This window comes from Catharus ustulatus, chromosome 4, assembly GCF_009819885.2.
Source record: "Catharus ustulatus isolate bCatUst1 chromosome 4, bCatUst1.pri.v2, whole genome shotgun sequence".
In the NCBI taxonomy this organism is placed as follows: Eukaryota; Metazoa; Chordata; class Aves; order Passeriformes; family Turdidae; genus Catharus; species Catharus ustulatus.
The window spans coordinates 72,097,675-72,116,873 of record NC_046224.1 but is presented as its reverse complement, the minus strand read 5'-3'; the positions used below and the strand labels follow the sequence as shown (position 1 = coordinate 72,116,873).

At 47.5% G+C, this 19,199-nt stretch overlaps 1 protein-coding gene across 1 annotated transcript; it reads right to left on the bottom strand.

Annotated features, from left to right (window-relative positions):
* Nucleotides 1–4,537: 4,537 nt before the first annotated feature.
* Nucleotides 4,538–18,761, bottom strand: WNT5B (Wnt family member 5B). The gene is made up of 4 exons (XM_033057072.1): nt 18,659–18,761; nt 17,749–17,996; nt 11,623–11,915; nt 4,538–5,086 (listed from the first exon to the last, which is right to left on the bottom strand). Exons 1-4 carry the CDS (start codon nt 18,736–18,738, stop codon nt 4,628–4,630), a joined length of 1,080 nt encoding a protein of 359 aa, XP_032912963.1. The 5' UTR covers nt 18,739–18,761; the 3' UTR covers nt 4,538–4,627.
* Between the last annotated feature and the right edge of the window lie 438 nt (nt 18,762–19,199).

The following is a 19,199-nucleotide window of genomic DNA, read 5'->3' as shown; positions in this document are numbered from 1 at the left end:
CATACTGGGGGGTTTATTATTGTTATTTGGGCATTTAGAACTGCTGATCATGATTCTTTTTGTCTTCTCTGGTACATGTTCTGTTGGGCACAGAAATCTAACCTTTGCTTATCTTCGAGCCAGTTATATTTAGACTTCAGAGCTAGTATGCTCAGGAGGTGGCCCAGTCCCAAAGCCTGGAGCTGGGACAGGCTACCCACTCGACAGTCTCTGCATCCACAAACCTTTACACACAGGGTGTTGGTGCCAGGGAGACAGAATATGGCCTGGATACATCTGCACCAAGGAGATGAGATGCATCTGTGTCCCAGGGATTAGACATAGCCAGAGTCTGCCTGTGAGAAGGGGATCTGATATTATGTTCACATCTGCCATGTGTCTGCCCTTCACAGCCTGCCCTTCAGTGAACCTGACTTCACAGAGTATCTGCTAGAAACTACTTAACCTGAAATGTAGTTAAACAAAAGCTAAATCAAAGTTAATGACCATATAAGCACCTGATTCTGGAAAAGCCTTGCGACAGACACTTGAGAAATGCCCTGTAGTCACTGGAAGGTATTTCCCAAGGTCTCCTTGGGATGTTCTGTGGCTGTGTCAGCAGATGAAAATACTGTCTATATTTCTGTAGCCACAGGTGATGAGGAATTGCTCCCACAGTGTAATTTAAAGCTACTAGGCTTCTCCCTGGATGGGGTCAAGTGAGCAGAGAGACTCCTGCATGTTTGATTTCATGTGACTGAACAAGATCTTCATTTGTGCTTTGCTGAGGTCCACAGGGAACAAACTTTGGTCCATATAAAAAGTTTAAGTTACCCCAACGCTGCATGTCTGGATTCAAGGTGGCTGCTTCCTGAATTCCAAGAGGGAGCAGCAGCTCTGCTACACTGAGCTCTGAGCAGGCACAGACATTTTGGGGACAAAGAATGGGAGCCTCCAAATTATCCAAGTGGCCTGAAGTTCAGCAGCACTAAAAAGTTCGTTTAAGTTTTCTCACAACCCTGTCACCTTCTTTTTTAGCATGATTAATATCAACTGAAAGCTTCTGTTCTGGAATCAGCTATTGCTTAGCTTTCCTTGCAGCAGAGCATACTGAGGCCTCATTCATTCCCACTATAACTTAGGCAGCAGTTGCCAGCTGGAAAATGATGACAGATTTGCATCCTGTTCTGCTCCGTTTAGGAGCCCATGTTCACTGACTTGCAGTAACAGTATATTTGCATAGTGCCTTTAAGCCCAAAATGTTTTAGTTTTACACGACTTAAGGGTGGCCATTTCTATCAGCCTTGAAGTGCAGCGACTTCAGGGTTGGAATGTGGCAGCCAGTTACCAGCCCACAGTATATAATAGTGTACTGTGTGAGGATCTTATCCATATGAAACTGCAGACAGAATTAGAGCAGGCAGAAACCAGGTTGACCTCCCTAAGCCTTACTTTAGCTGCAAGATCTTCAAATGCCATAAATAAACAAGCCCTGAGTTGACCTCTCTTTTGTAGCACAGTCCTTCCTCCAGCATTGTGCCAGAGTAATGCTTTGGTGCTGCAGACCCTCCAAGATTCCTGCTGAGCCCCCCCAGCAACCCCCTCCAACCCTGCAAGGTGCTGCTGAGCCTCTCTGTGCCCAATTGAGGGTTCTCACACAATGTGGATACAGTTGTCTGCCTGCCAAAGTTAATGAGAACTCAATTAATTAGCCCTTCAATTAAACCTTTTTTTAGCCATATTTCTCAAAGATCTTTACAGAAAAAGGAGGTATCCTGTTCCTTATTTTATACAGGACACTGAAGGCTAAAATGCAAAGAAATTAAGTAACTGAAAATTACAAAGCAGATTATCAGCAGAGCTCAGAATTAAGCTGAGCTCCCAGCCCCACACCCCTTTCTATCACTTCGTGCATCAAACAAGGTGCAGCTTAAAATCCACCACTTTTTAATTTCCATGAGAAAGAAGCAGTTCTGCTGCAACTTTCTATTTTACTTCCTTTGGATTTGTATCAAGCCAATCTGGCCGTGCTCTTATTTTATACTTTCTACCACCCTATGGAGGTTCTTTTATGTGTGAGTGCCATTGAAATTAAGTCTGAAGCTAGAGTTTAGTGGGATCAAATTTTCTGGATATCAACTTGCCAGAAAATCTAAAATACTGAAACCTGGATCTTGTGAAAAAAAGAGAGAGGAAAGAAATCTAATGGTCACTTCTCTCCTATCATTATATAGTCCCAGTCCAATATGAACTGCTGGCTCCAAGCAGGCTGCCAGAGGTCTGGAATGCTGGGACAAAAGGCCAAAGCACGTCTTTTTTTCCATCCAGACAACATTTTAGGTGGAAAAAGGACATATCCAGGGACACCCAGATGAATAGCAGCCTTGACAATGCCAACTTTTCCGCTCCCAGAGTTGTTTACACCCACAAAATTAATTGTGGTGCCAAACCGCAAGGGGAGCGGTGACTCCCTAAAATGTGTGGTCTTTATCAGAAAGGCCAGATGAAGTAATTTTGAACTATTAGACACATTAACAATGCCTGAGGGTGTCATACACAAAGAGCTGACACCTTCCAGCACTGATGCAATAAGGATGGACAAGAACATGAGGTGAGGGTAGTGGGAGGAAAGGTCTTTTTCAGATCTATCCAAGGTAGAGCAAATTTTATGACTGGGCTAGAAACAGAGTATCCCAGGAGTGAATAGCTCACACATTTGATCCGATCTTGGGCTCAGTCCAGCTCCCACTGAAGTTTAATGGGAGTTGGATCAGGCCACTGCATTCACATTTTTTCCATGCATGGAAAACTATTTCCGTTACTTTGAATTACAATACTACTGGCTTTGGATTTTATATAATAAAGTAAATCTAGGCCACTGTTTATATTCCAAAAAACTGCATTCTGGGATGCCAGCAAATATATTGCCTGTTGGATTAAAAAAAATAAAATAAAAACTGGACACATTGGTTTAAAAAAACAACGGCTCCTAATTATGAAGCATAATTTCTCTTCCTTGTGCTTTTCTGGAGTCCTCAAATATTTGAAGTATGAAAGGTACATATAAATTCTTCTCTGGTGGTTGAAATGGTGGAATCTGTAAAACTGCAATGTTTTACAAGAAACAGAGGTTTAATATAAAACAATAATCTTCATGACTGGCTCATTGCTTATTGGCATATTTTAAAATTTACAGGGAAAAGAAAAAGCAACACCCTTGCAATGTCAGTAACAAAGCGGATGTGTATTAGCAAACCCTTATATTTTGGGAATTGGCTTCCCTTGATGGTTCTGACTGCAAATGAACTCTGCAGATGCTGAGAGGTACAGGAAATGTCTTGTGCTAGAAACAGCACTTGCTCCCTGCTTTATGAATTGGCTTGTACTAAAATCCCAATGTGATAAGACTGATTAGAAGACCTTGGTAATGCCTTCTGCCCTGGTACAGTTTTATTACCAAGAAAAGGTGTTTTAATTACCAAGGAAAAACACAGAGAAGACTTCCACAGTGAACATACACCCACACTCTGGGAGCAAACCTTCCTGTGGTTAGCTGATGCTGGGGAAGAGCACTGCCCTCTGAAACACAGAGCAGCAAAAGGAAAGAACCTCACCAAAAATAAAACAAAACACACGTATACATAAGCAACAGAGGGGAAGAAATGTCATTGAGGGGTGTTTAATGTTAAAGAGAAACTATATAACTGTGCTGGTGGTGAGGAGGATTTAATAGAGCTGAACAAGGTGACCACCTGCATCCACTTCAGAGGAGAACCGGCAGCAGGATGAGGAGTGCAGCCACGTGCACGTGTGCAATGCTTCTTTCCACTGACAAAATACACTCTGCAAACATCCCTGGCACCAGCAGCTTTTCCTCTCTATTGAAAAATTAAGTTTCAGCATGGGATTTACAGGAAAAGAAAAAAAAAAAATCTCCTCACCTCATGTGCTTTGAGCTGGGCAGATTTCCCTTGGCCCAGGCGGTATAGAAGAGCCAGGTGCTGGCTTCATGGGCATTCCCAGGCTGTGCACTGGTCAGCCACAGGTTGACCTTCATTCCTCACAACAGCAGGCTGTGAACTTTCCTCTACCCCACTGTGGTCTGGGGAGCATCCAGGAATGGTTTAGAAGACTGCAGATTTTAAGCCATACCCTTGTAGCCTTAGCTAACCTTCCCTCTAATGTGACAAAGCCCTTAGACGGACCAAGAATCAGCTCTGAATTTCCCAGTGCAGGATCTGAAATCTGAATAACTAGGACTCATCCATGTCTGGCTGTAATTTCCAATGTGCAGTAACTATTGCAAAATGCTGAGATTTACTCATCAGAGAGAAGAAAGAACCCACTCTTCTTCTTCTCACTGGCTTTCTGTTCGTAATGAAAGAGCACATGCTGGTGTGCTTTGCCAGCACCTCCTCAGCTTCTTCACCCTGACTGAGGCATTTGAGGGGAGATGCACCCAAAGACAGATCCCCCAGCAGACCTGAAGGGATGCCAAATCACCTGTCCTGACGGGGGAAATTTCAAAACCCAAAATGTCTCTTAAATAAGCTTCTTTAATTATTATCACCATCTGTTTATTTATACAAATATAAAATATATTTATATAGATTTATATAATATAGATTTGTTGCTTTGGCGGCTCCGTTCATTTACAGACGTACTGGTCGACGATCTCTGTGCACTTTTTACACTTGACATAACAGCACCAGTGGAACTTGCAGTGGCAGCGCTCCACCTGCACGCTCTTGAACTGGTCATAGCCCCGGCCGCAGCACATCAGCTCGCAGCCATCCATGCCCTCCGAGGTCTTGTTGCACAGCCTGCCCTGCGTGCCCAGTGAGCCCGTGGTCTCGTTGCGGAGGCAGTAGTCCGGGCTGGGGTCCACGTAGACCAGGTCCTCCTGGGTGGGCATGTTGAAGCGGTTGTTGACCAGCTCCAGCTTGCCCTTGCGGCTGATCCTCATGGCCGCGGCGCTGTCATACTTCTCCTTGAGCAGGTCGCCCACCTTGCGGAAATCGGCCAGCTGCAGCCAGCAGGTCTTGAGGCTGCACGAGCCCGACACGCCGTGGCACTTGCAGGCCACGTCTGCCAGCTTGTACACGGCCTGTGGGGAGAGAAATGCAATCAGGCAGAGCTGCGCTCGTTCCTGCTGCACTCGCAGCTGGCTTAATTACAACGGATTCATCGCGCTCTCAGAACTGCTTTGATTATCCCGCAATTTTTGTTGTTTCGCCCTTCAGAGGAGATAAAGGTCTTCTCCTCCCCGTGTTGCGACTGCTGTGTTCCTGTTCCCTAAATATTTCTATTTCTGGCCACACTGCCTGCAAACATGACTTCCTCACCCCATCTTCTCTCCCTCTGGCAGATTTCTGGCTTGACAGCAGGGTCAGAAGCAGGAGAAAAAGAGAAGGAGCCCTTTTTGCGTGGACTCTGGAAATTCCCCAGCTCACAGACCACCACGGGTGTGGCATGTTTTTCCCATTCAGTGCTGAAGAAAGGGGACACATCTGGGAACCAAGCCCATTTCCTACCACTCGCACCAGGATGCCATCGTTACAGGGATACACCTGCATCCTTTGGAAATAAATCCACACCCTTTCCCTTCATGTCTGCCGAGAGGAGCTCGTCCAAGGGCAATGTCCAGAGACAGGCAAGCAGGGGTGGTGGTGGTGCACAGACAGATGCAAATCCCTGGAAGGCAGCTGGAGGTGCTCCCAGGCAGTGCAGGGCTGAGCCAGGAGCCCTCGCTGTGTTCCTGCGCCATCTCGTGCCCAGCTCCCTTCACTAGCAGGGCTGTCACCAGGCAGAACAGCCAGGATTTCAACAGCACACGCAAGCTTCCCGTGCTGTCTTTCCCCAGACACTCCCAGCTACATTTTCAGTAGCCTGCTGGGGCTGGAGATACATCATTCCTCTGGAAATCCAGCATCAAAGCTAGCAAAAGGTCTTGAAAATTCAGAATGTAAAACTCTCCATCAGAGCGAGCACAGGATGTGAAGGGAAATGGTGTTTACTCTCCTCCTCCCCACGCTAGCTGGGAGGTGAGAGAAATACTGAGAAATAAAAACCAAGGAAACTAAAATGTAGGTTGGGTTTGTTCTTCCCATTCATTTCAGAGACAAGTACAAAATGCCACACGAGCCCGTCAGCTCTCAGACACTGCCAGAGCTTGCCAAGCAAGAGCTGGGCATCCCCTCACTATCAGAGCTACTCTGTGTTACAGCAGCTTGATCGCCCCACCCTTGGCTCCTCACCCTCTCGCCATCAGGCTCACATCTGCTCTCCCAAGACCATCCTGTATCCTGCAGTGCTTTTGCCAGATCCTGCACGCCAAGCAGAGATATTTGGCATCAGCTGCAAAATTACCACCAGCTGTATGTGATGGGGGAGAGCACAGGACACGAGAACAAAACAGAGTGCTCTGAAAGAGATGGCAATGTGTCATCCAGTAAGGTTTTCTGCTGAAAAAAAGCAGCCAAACACAGAGGTTTCTTTTTTGTCTCACTCACTGACACAGAAGAAAGCTTCCCAGCTCTCTGCTTTCATGTGCCAAGGTGATTAAGGCAATTGAGCATACTGCAAGCAAAAGCTTCTGCCTACAACAACGTTCTGGACCAGCAGGGAGAGGTCAGAGTTCTCCTACAACAACTGGTTGCTCCTTGCTTAGCTAATGTCTAGTGCTTTTGACAGCTAGTGAAGATTCAATTTGGCTTAATGGCTAAATCACATGGGGGCCAATCCAGCTCCTGAGAAAGTCAATGGAGTGAGTCCTTAAAACAGAAAAGCTTTGGTTCTGCTCCTCAGAGCTCAGTTTACCAAGGCAATCCCTCACGGTGCAATGTAGCAGCTACAAGCTGGGAGTTAAGCACTTGTCTTGGATCAAACTACAACTGCAGAGGACCAACCACACTGTTACTTAAGGATTCCTGCTGTACTATGACCAGACAGGCTACAGCTGAATTTCCTGAGCACCAGACACTTACTATATCCTCACTGCACTGCCAGCCTGCTTGTTATAAGCCTGTGTTAGCAGTTTTTGGTTATGGTTCTGTCAAATCCCAGGCCACTCATGCCTCCCTTGCCCTTGCATGTGTTTTTATAAAGTGTTATGATTCTTCCTAATCCTGGGCTTTGTTCCTTTAGACAAACACTGCAACTCAATCCCCCTCAGTTAATGTCATGGGAATGAATTCATTCTGACTTGGCTTTCGGCAGCTGATGCTCAAAACATCTGGCCCGTGTGGGCAGCAACTGCTCTGGGGAAGGCAGTGCTACCAGTGATCACAGGTGAGCATGGTGCCACTCAGCCCCCCACAGCTACCACCACCCATGTCCTGTGGAGCCAGCCATAGCCTCAGGTGCTAAATGACTCTCCCCCTTCACTGCCCAGATGAGGAGAAAGCAGAGGAAATTGGAGAATTCCTCTCCGACCAGGCTCAGGTCAAGGTAAAGAGTAACAGACCCCACATGCAGTTCTGAGGGCAGGATCTGATTGATGGCCATGCCACTTAAACAGGTTGAAAATGCCCCTAATGGAAGGGCTTAAAGCCCCTTCCATAAGCCCAAGTTCTCTTCCAATTCTTTTAGTGCAAGAATGGGAACAGGAAGAGAATTAATGGGTAATTAGGCAGACTCCCTTCCAGGCTCTTCTGGCAGTGGCTGGAGTGACTGATGACTGAAGGCTGCCATATGCTGACTGGGTAAACAGCATGGAAGGACTGACTGCCACAGTCTGCCAGACAGAGTGACAGATAAGGAAGGGGGGCAATCAGAGAGGCTAATGGAGACCAATTGGAAGGAAAGACAGATGGAAGGAAAGGACATCTTGAGATAACAGCCAAAGACAAACAAACAAGAGCAATAAAGCCAGAAGCCAACCACCACAAGGACTACGATGTGGAGTGAAGGGGTGATGGGGTCAGGACTGCCTGAAAGATAAAAGACCTCTGATTCCCTCCTGTCCACCCCCCCCAGCTCCTTCTGAGAACCACAGAGAGGAGGGACAATCCTCTCTCCTGCCACCAGAACTCCTCAGGATTCAAAACTTTCTCACTTATAGGAAACTGAGTGAAGGGACAGGCCAAAATCTGCCTATAAATTAGAAGGGATCAGCTGAAACCCTGGCTGTGAAAACAGGGCAAGGTGCAGTGGGATGGAAGCTGGTGGTCACTCTGCAGTGCCCACTGCTGGTCTCCAGCAGTCCTTTCTTCCAGCAGGAACTTCTGGGAATGAGGAGTTACATATGCACCTTCCTACTTATAAAACCAGTATCTCAGAAGTTTAGGAATGCAGGACCAGACAGGACCTGCTGTGTTATTAAGTATGATCTCTTGCTATTGTAGGCACTGCTTCAAGTTACATTTTTACCTAAACGCATAGGACGCCCTTTTAAAAGCAATTAGGTTTTCAGCCACTATTATTCTGATTGCCATTCCAACAATAAAATATCTTTTTTCTGATTTCCAGCCTATATGTATTTACTTTATGCCCATTTGCTATTGTGCCAAATTGGCCTTTTGCTTAAAAAGTACTTTTCCTTCCCTATTATTTCTCCCATGAACACAGACATCAGTCATATCCTCTCTCCACTTTCACTTTACTAGGATAAATATGGCAAGCTGCTCTAGCACACTTTCCTAAGAAAAGATTCCTATCCCTTGGGTCTGCCCTAACAAGCCTTTTCTAGTCTGAGGTCATTTTACTTGGGAATATGAGAACACACAATACTGTGGGGCCTCATGAGAGCTTAATACAATGGCATTAGTATTCCCCCATGTTGTATAAAAAGACTTATGTCTAGTGTGTTACAGGATATTTACCACCTTCCAAGCCACATTACATCTGCAGTCATTTGCAGCCAACTGCTGCGACCAATTCTTTCCTACCCTTTTCCTAATGACTAAAGATGTATTTCATGCAAGGCCTCAAATGATGGTCTTAATGTTGTTTTACTGAGTGTCATTAGCTGCTGTACAGAATTCAGATTCTCCTCTGTAATAATGCCTGCCACCTCGGCATCAACAGCAAAGTTCATCAGCCCATTCCTAGAGCTTGTGTTGAGGCTGAGAAACAAAAATCCTAAGGGCAAGTCTTTGATGAGCTCTGCTAATCAAGCTCCATTAAAATCAAGCTACTGATGTCTTTCCTTGAACCAGTTTCTTATCCATCTCACAGCTACTGCAATTTTCATTGTATTTCTCAGTTTAACCAAGAATTTCCCATGGGGAAAATACCTCAAATGTTTCACAGAAGCTCATGTAAATGAGACCTATCAGATCTAGTCTGCTTTTAGAAAATCAGTGATGTTCCAAATGATTGTGTGATCAACCTTTGAAAAATTCTTCTCAAATTAATTCCTGAGATATCCAATGCCCCTCACTCCAACTCAAAGACCCAAGCAAAGCACTCACTCATTTTGGGTACCAAAACATCTCTGCCTTTAGACTCAGTTCCATCCTCATTGTCTGTCTTCTTCCTTCCAATCTCCTCCAATTTGCCAAGTTCAAAAAACTTTTGCTGTTTATTTTATTACCTTTTCAAGATCTGACTCAGCATGATTTTTCCTGTTCTCACCTCCTCTTTCCACTTCTTGACCTCTAAGACAGAGCTTTTTGCTATTTGTTTGCTTTTTTCCCCTCTCCATTCTTAGTAGGCTCTTGGTCTATTCCTAACAGCTTCTCTGTGGCAGTTATTCATTCAGTGAGGTCTGGATATTCTTCCTACAACTTCTTTTTCTCTTGCTGGCATACAGACTTGTAATGGCTTTAGCATCTTTGACTTGAACAAGTTCCAGAACTCCTCCACCTTCAGTTCCTCGACTAAGCTTATTAATCAGCTCCCTTAGTTTATCAGAGTTTTGTGCTCTGTTTTTTTTAAATCCACAATCTTAATTACACACTGGTTCATTTAATTTAACCTAATCTGACTTGTGTTCATTTAACCTTCGTTACTGCAGTTTATTTGGCACCCCACACTAGGGACCACACTCTGTCTCTGGACCCCTCAAGGCTCTTGGAGTCTCATGTTCACTACTTGCTTTAGGCAGGGTATTTATTTGTAGTAATCCAGGTTCATGCTCCAGATATGCAGGATGTTCAAAGCAAGTAATGCAAAAAAAGAATGTCACATTGAGGCTACTACTCCACCACACACACACACCTATTTCTAAGCAAATGCAGAGCAAAAAAAACAAAACAAAACAACCCAGTCCCAAACCAAAACTCACTGAGTTACACAGCTTTCAAGTCCAGTTTTTCACCTACTGTAAATTTATCTCAATTTGATTTTGCAAAAGAACCAGGAAGCACTGGCAATGCTTCAACCTGTCACACGGATTTCACAACCAAAAATATTGAATAAATCATCTTTGGTGTCAAAATGAAGCTGAAATTACACAGAGAAAAGACAAGACATCCAAGGGAAAGGAAAGATAATTCAGTAACAATTAGAATTAAGAAAGGGCAGAAAACTGATAAGGAAACTAAGGATATTAGTTAGGGATGTGCAAAAGAGCAAGACTAAGTACACTTAATGGGATTTTTTAACATGAATTAGAAATAAAATTAACCTTTGAAAAGCTTACTTCTAGGGAAGAATGCTAAAAACTTAGAACACCCTGGGGAAAATGTATAAATGTACAAGTTAGTATTCCTGTTCTACTTTTAGAAAGAGGCAGGATTACACAGCTGCACTGCATATGAATGATGCTACACCTTCCAGGCTATTAATCACAGACAGAGGAATTGTGTGAAAAGCAAAAGTGCACACATTGAGTGCATACAGAAGGGGTATGGGAAAAAGGAAAGGGTACACTAAAGTGACAAGAAAATTTATTTGATGGCTGATGAGAACCTCTGAAAGTGAGAGAGTCTTCAGTACTCAATCTAGTTTGACAAGAAAGAATGGTGAATAAATTACAGTAGATAAATACTTGTATGCCAAGGAAATTCTGATTACTAAGAGGGTTGAACTGTAAAAGTCAGAAAGAAAATTGACTGTAAGCCAGTGCCAGATAAATTCAAGTGATTGTTAGGTTCAGAGTTGATACAGTGATTAATGCTGGTATCATACTACAAAGAGAAGTGATGGATTCTCCATCACCAGGGGTCCTTAGATCAAAACTGTGAATCTTCTCAGAAAACGTCTGTCACCTAAATGCAAACTATTTATTGTGCCCACTACCAAGGTAAGTGAGCAAGGCCTGAGTTTCAGAGATAGTAAAGCTCCTGGCCTTTTATTTCCAAAAATCTAAATGATGGTAGTAGAAGACAACTCTACATGCCAAAAGGTTCTTCTTGTTACCACCAGTCTATCACTCTCAGAGCTCTGGGAAGCTGATTTCTTAGACATAAACCTTAAAAATGGGCCATAACAGCACCTAGCTTATTTGGAAAGGGCTTAAATGCCTGCATACGTGCGCCACACAGTATCCCAACAGATCCCAAAACTTAGCTGGCAAAGGAAGCCAGACACTAAAACCGGAATACTGTCAATATAGTCTGTAATACTCACAACAACAGAAAATGTGACCGTACGCTTTTACTGGGGCATCACTGGCTTAGCCCCCATCCAAACCCCAAGGAATTTGCTATCCAGTAGTACAGGGGGCAAAGGTAAAGGGGGTACCAGCACTCCTCTTACCCTGCGGCCAGCCTCGTTGTTCTGCAGGTTCATCAGCATGCGAGCCTGCTCCTCCGAACCTCTCACGTAGTTCTTCTCCCTCTCCTTGGCATCCACGAACTCCTTGGCAAAGCGGTAGCCGTACTCCACGTTGTCCCCGCAGCCACCCCACAGCCAGTCCCGGGGCAGGTCCTTGGGCCGGGCGGTTCGGCTGCAGCCGCACGAGGACAGCTCGCCCTCGCGGCACGCACGGCTGATGGCATTCACCACACCGGCGGCGCTCACCGCGTAGGTGAAGGCGGTCTCGCGGCTACCTGCGACACGGGGGCGACAAAACATTAACACAAACAGGCTCCACGGTGCCGCTCCGAGGAGGTGCACAGAATTTGCTGGAACTAAAGAACATGATGGTCAAGCGCGAGGGTTCCATCCCATTCTGGATAGCGACTCCAGAGGCAGGGACTGCTCATCCTCTTTCCTCTTTGTCATGGTTTAGGGCAAATTTGGGAGGAAACCTCTGAATGGGGTCCCTCTAGGAAACAGATACAAGCAGTCCCTCCCCCAACTGGTTCAGGGAAATATTCCCTCAGAGAGACGTGGAAAAAACTGTTTATTTAACAGGCAAAGCAGTCCCCAGCACAAAAATGAACAATACCAAACAAAAAAACCTCTCGGCCCTCAAAGAGATGACAAATTCAGAAGAGGACCTTCTGTGGGTTACAGCCCAGCTCACTCAGTTTGTTCTCAGTCCCTCCAGCACTGGGAAATGTCACAGCGCAGGCCAGGCCTGGTGTGCCACAGGTGTGAGCTCACGGTGCTCCTCTGGGTTTTCAGTCCAGAGCATGTTCAAACAATTCCAAGAAAAAGGGAAAAAAATTTTAAAAACCCCCACAGTCCAGGGAGCTTCTCTGTCTCAGCTAGCGAGAAAAACTAACCAAGAACAAAAGGAGAGCTCTCTCCTGCTGTCCACTGCAGACAACACAGTCTGTGTGAAGGATGCAGGGGAGTGAGAGCAGTCTCTGACAACAAACTGCACCTCTTCTCTCCCCCCCTCACTCCTGGAATCAGTCTTAAAGCTGCAGAACTCAATATTCAACACCAACAGAACAGCCACTTGGGGATATAAGCATCATAAAGTCACCCCAAGACATTCTTTCATCTATTTCATTGAGGAAAATGCAACAGGAGGGTCGTTCACTTGCTGAAAATACAGCCACTGCATTTGGCAACAATCATTAAGAACAAGTAATGAGGTTGGGTCTGTGCAAAAGGAGTACTCTGGTTAAGCCAGTTACTGCTCTGGAGTGCCTCTCATTTAATTGGGACATGCAGTCTTTGTGGGCTTCTCTTCACTGAACTCAGTTTAGTTTACATAAGGTCAGCTCAAAATTATTGGTAGACAAAGTAAAGTAAAGTAATTTTTACACGGCAACATCAAGGCAGGGGTTCTTCCACTGCCTGCAGAACCAGAGTGCTGGAAGAAGTAAAACTCCCACATAGACCATAATAAATGAAAGACTTTCCATTAGCAGGTTTACTAGGGACTGCCCTGCTTGGCATGCATGCCCTAAACAGCTCAACAGCTGAGCCAAGCAGCTGGATCAGGTCTCCAGCTCAGTATTCCTGGCAGGGATTCAGCCCCAGTGTGACCGGGGCACCAGCACAACCAGAGCACTGCATGAGACCAAGCACCAGGAGTGCAGAGTGTCTGCAGAGGGGGAGAGGGAGAAAGAGGCAATCCACACCTGCACTCTCACCACATGTCTAATAAATGGCTGAACCAACACATTCAGAGCCATTGTGCTCATCACCAAACTTGCAGGTGATAAAGAGAACAACTGCCAAAGCTTCATTAGAATAAGCAATCTAATTGTGAAGGGCTACTTATACCAAACCCCAGCAAGATGCTCTCAAGCAAATTTTAATGACTTCAAAGGGCAGATCCTCAAAGAATAATTTATCACCACCTCAAGAGGCTCTCAGTGCCAGCTCCCTCAGCAGGGCTGAGCTGACACATTTGGTGTGCTCTTGTTCCAATTTGCACGTGCTGACAATCCCTAATTAATAGCAGCTTATCACCAGCTTAGCGGTAATGATCCAAGACAAAGGCAAGCCTGCAAATGGCATCCACTTTGTAGAGCAACTTTTGATTTTTTACCCCACCTAAAAGAGATGAACACTTAAGGATTTCTGCTCTGGAACACAGCTGATAAAATGCTACAAGACACAAAATACAGAAGGGAGGTCCTTACTTGCAGGTCATTAGAAGAGAACTACGCTCACCAAACCTCCCTGGTCCAAGAGATACAGAGTGACCCCTAGTTAAGATAACTTACATGAGACTGGCCCTTAAGGGAGTTAGGGTAGTTCTTCAGTAACCAAAATCAAGCTTTTACTCAGCCAGTTTGTTTTGCATGTTATGGGTAGTTTATGGTAACAGTGCAATGTACAGTTTTGCCCCTACCTGTATGGAGAAAGCCCTGAGGACACACCAATCATCCTTTTAAGGACAGCACTGTCTGTAGAGATTAGAGAAGGACCTCACACTGTGACAGCTCGTGCAACAGAGCCTGCATGACTCCAGGTGCTTAGCATCCTTACAGCCTGACTGAGATTCCTGAAAAGACACTGGGATTTACACTTTTACTGTCCGTGTTTTAACCATCTCCACCTGCCACATGTAGCAGCACAGCTCAGGCTTATTTGGGTTTTCGCTCATCCTCTCAAAGTTCAGCACGGCCCCACACCTCTGTGCTTTCGTCTCAAAGGAGTGGGGTGTTATTCCCGAGTTAGTCGTGGTCTCTCACACAGGGCTGCGGTCCCCGGAGCTCTGCTGCCCTCCTGTGCCCGCCCGCCGGGAGCCGCGCCCGGGCAGCGCTGCGCTCCCCGGATCGCCTCTGCGGAGCTGCTCCAGAAGGAAATGCGACGAGAACGGACCCCGGCGGGGAGACAGGCACAAATGAAAAATTAAAAAGTTCTCGTTTCAACTCCTTGTTTTTAAAAGCATTACCCCAAAGTTTGCCGAACTCGAAGAAAAACAAAGGGGAAAAATCTCTCTTTGTTCTCTACTTTTATGACTGTCTTTTTTTTTTTTTTTTTTCCCTTTTAGCAGTTGAAAAGGCAGAAGAGATAAGATCGTTGGCTCCAGAAATGACTGGACTAACCTGGAAACCCCAGGCTTGCATTTAGGATTCCTCTGGAGGAGATATGTTCTCTCCTCCCCTGAGGAAATTCTAACATGACCTTTTGGGGTGCTCAGTCCTCTCCCCCTCATAAACGCAGCAGTGAGGAATGTGTCTGCATATAATGTATACAGCTACATATACACCCACGTGTGCAGTCCAAAATCTGTATTGACAGAACAGGAAGCAACTTCAGAAGGATAACTTTTTACATCATTAGACATTGTTATTGAATAAACCACATTTAAAAGTGAAGAAAAAGTCTCATAAGAACACACACACCAGGAGAAACCAGTGCTCCAAAGCAGCTACGGGTGCCCCTCCAAAAGCTTTGTATCACTGGACTGCCTCACTCCCATGAAAAGCACAAAATGAAGGTGTAATGATTAAACACAGACCGACCAGCTCTCCTGCTCCTGAGCTAAGTGAAGGGGAAAGGAAACTGATCTTCCAGGTTTCTGAGCGAACGCTCTCAGACAGATCTCCCAGGCTTTGGCCAAGTCAGGCTCTCCTCCCCTCTCACAATCCAGTGCAGCTCCAGAAATGGTGTAATAAATGCCATGCCCACATCGGTGGGTGGGCAGCAAGGGTTGTTGGCACACTATGCACCTTCTGGGTCCTTCTTATCTCCTTTCCCCTCCCTCTCCACAACAATCTGGCATGTCTGTGCACTCTTGCAGATATTCTGGTCTCCAGACCTTTCTCATGCCATTGGCACAGAGAACAGAAAAAGGGCTGTGGTCCAGATTTGGGGCTCAGAGGTTGAAAATAGGAGACAGACACACAGTATGAACCCAGGGAAGAATGACTTTACATCTGGCATAACCCAAGAGATTGAAAGGCTTTGTCTTCTTCCCCAGTGTGGAAAATATGTTTGCTGAAATGATAAGCAATGACTCATTACAAAGCAGGAAAATGTAAAAGCAAGGAAGGTGAAGCTATTAAAAAGAGGAGAGGCAGCATCTCCTTCCACAGCAGCTTATCACTGACACAGATAAGAGCCATGAATCACCAGAGATCCTGGAATACCCCAGGACACCTGCTGCGACATTTTTCTTTTGTGCAGTCTCTTGCTGGAGTATAAACATCTAAATGTGCCCTAACTGACCAGAGAATGGTTCCAAAACTCTGTTGGGATAGGTTTTCAAAGAGTGGGAAACTGCAGGCAGTTCACTTCAGACACTTCAGCAGATTGCTACCACAGAGACAACAGGACTCAACAAGCAAATGCACACAAATACACACAAACCAAGGAGCAGGACTGATGGACACAGCCATCACACACCTCTGTCTTCACCAAAACACAAAGAAATCTATTCCCAATCTTAACTCGTAAGATCAAATTCATTTTAGAAAGGGGAAATCCTCCCACTTCCACTATCTGTTCTAGTTCCTTCTTCCTCTACACATTCTGATTCTTCTTGACAGCTTTTCATCCTTCAGCTCTGATCTTTGCTCTCTTAGTTCACCCTTACTTCTCTTCTCCACGTGTGGACCCTCTCATCGCACCAACCCAGAATTGCAGGAAGCTATTGGAGAATGAGGATTGCTCTAGAAGCGGAGGTTTCTATTTTACTGCATCCTTGTGGAGTCACAAGTATGTCTTTGGGGAGAACACTCAAACACTGTTGTTTAGGAGAAGTTACATGAGAAGGAGTGACATCAGAAAGGATAGATGGAGGTCTTTTTCCTTTGGTGGATGAAATTTCAGTTTTCATCCCCCACAGTTTTAACAATCTGGGGTTGCCTGCAGCCTCATCGGGCCACCAGCCTTCCTATCAGAAAGTGAGAGATCAAGGATGCACAGATGCCTTGGATTTGTGACAGGAACTGGAAGTATATTTCTTTACACTGGAAGTGTAAAGAAACGGCATTTCCCAAGGGAGTACCCCAGAGAAGAAGTGCTGGGGTATGAGCTGGGCAGAAAGGGAGGAATCATCTCTAGCGGGCTGAATTAGGAATTCTGCAAGATTGAGTAACACGTGCAGAAATGTCCCTAGAATTCTTTAGAATGACACGTGAATTTCAGGATCAAATGGAAGAGATCACAGGACTTTGTGCCCTATCACCTAAACACCCCAGAGGTATTAAAGATGCATCTCTTGGTGTCCTGCTGCCTAAGCAGTTTCTTTGAGAGTGAAACCAAAACCAGTGCAAGCAGTACTGGGGGTACAGGAGCTGAAGGTGTTTTTCCATCCCTCGAGTTCACAACCGAGAAATAGTTCTGATTCTTCTGTGTAAATGATTGGCTTTGTGGGTGGGAAACAAAACCTTCCGACAGGGGTTGTGGAGAGTGAGTGAGTGAGTGTGTGTGTGTGGCTGTTTTAACACCTTTTCTTTATTGGCCTAGCTGTCGGACATATCAAACCGAGCCCGGATTTCTCAGTTTCTTGCCATCAGATGACTGCATTTCAAAAGGAGCTAGGACAATGTAGCTAGGTCACACCTCAATTCAAGCGCAGCAATGGCCTGTCAATGCGCCTCTTATTGGGCAGGAATTATAAAAATCTCTTAGGTTTACCCAGAAAGTGGCAGCACGGGGAAGTAGGGGAATTTCCATGCCCGGAGAGCCCGTATTTCCCACATCCCAGGGCTGCATTCCCTCTCTGAGATGCTGGCAACGATAACACGGGGCCATTGTTCCTGCCTCCAGCTTCTTCCCTCATTACCTTTAAAGCAGCACACCAGACAGAGGCAGTTCCCCTTTTTCTGACCTTCCCGTGCTCCTCCCTAAAAGAAACGGTGTCCTGCTCGCCCCCACGCTGCCCCTGCTGTGGCCGAGGTGCCATCGGTGCCACCAGCCAGGCACAGGCAGCATTCGGGCAGTGCCAGGGAATGGGACAGCTCGTTAAAGGCAGCTTTGGGAGCCGTGCTAATGGGGCTCATCACTGAAGGAGGGGACAGAGGCACGGAGCAGAGCCCGGCACTTCCCTGTACTGCTGCGTGCACTTCTAGGTGCTCCTACCTATTTTCATCACCCTGCCAAAGACGGAAGTGTTGTCCACCGTGCTGCAGTTCCACCGCCGCTGCCGAAACTGGTACTGGCACTCCTTGATGGCGCTGCGGGCCCCTTCCCCGATGAACACCATGTGCTCCTGGTAGAGCTGGCAGAGCTTGCGCTGCCCGGGGGACAGCCCCGGCAGCTGGCTGCACACCGGCTGGGCGCCGATGATGTACATCTCAGGCCTCTGGATGGGGTTCATGGCCAAAGACCTACGATGAGAAAAACATCCCAGGGAGTCTGGAGGGAGAGGCCCCCTCCGCGAAGCGCCCGACACCTCTCCCCACCAGCCCAGCCCAGCCCAGCCCCGCTCCGGGAGCCCGGGCGCGTTTCTCATGTCAGCTGCCTCCCTCCACAGCTCTGCCAGATGCGAGGCTTTTCCAGGGCTCCAGCGGGAGCAACACTGTTCGTTTGCAAGCCGAGTTTAAACACAGAGGACACCCGGGATGGGGAGGGGGCAGAGAGAAAGCTCGGCACTTTTCCCCGCAGAAGAAAGCGAGCAGCTATTTTACACCGCGCCAGCGAGCGATGCCTGCCTTTGAGCCAGGCTATTTTCCGCTCTTCGGGGGAAGGGGCTCCGCGGCTGCTCCCCGGGCTTTTGGCAGCGGGTAGGAAACCTTACCCATTCCACTCCCTACACATTCCCCACATCCTAAAGCCCGGACGGCATTTCAGCGAGCCCGTACAGAAGGAGCGCAGAAATGCCTGGAGGAGAGGGGCTGCGTCCGACCCCTCCTGAAACTGGGACAGCGGGAGGGGAGGCGGGGGGAACCTGGAGAGAAGCGAGCTGCTGCGAAAGAAGCCCGGGAGGCAGGGAAGTTCCCGAGCCCCGGACGGTCCCCGGACAAAGGCGCCGCCGGCTCCCCTCACTTACCACCAGGAGTTGGCGTCGGCCACCGGCGAGGTGCAGCTGCAGAGGAGCGCGGCGGCGAGGGCCAGCCTCGGCCCGGCCATGGTGGGCTGCGGGGGCAGCCCCCGCGGAGCCGGCCGCCGGGACGGGGCGCCCTGCGGAGAAACGCCGAGTAGAAGAAGAAGAAGAAGAAGCCCTGGAGCGGGGCCTGCGTGCGGCGGGGGCGCGGCGAGCTCAGCCCGGCTGCAGCCCCCTCCCACCCCGCAGGACCCTCCCCCGGCCGCCGCCTCCCGGGGGCTCCGGCGGCGGCCCTGCCTCCCGCCCGCCCCCGGCCCCGGGGCAGGGGCCGCGCTGCCGGAGCCTCCCCGTCCGGCCCGCGGGGAGCGAACAGACGGCGGGGCTGTCCTCCTCCCGGGGCCCCCGGCTCGGCTCGGGCTTTGATGCCGCCCCGGTCCCGCGGTGCCCGGAGCCCCGCAGGTGTGCGGGAGCCGGCGGGGCACATCAAAGCGCCGCGCTGGCCCCGCTGTCTTTGTAATGCAGAGGCGGCTCGGAAAGGAGCTGCCCC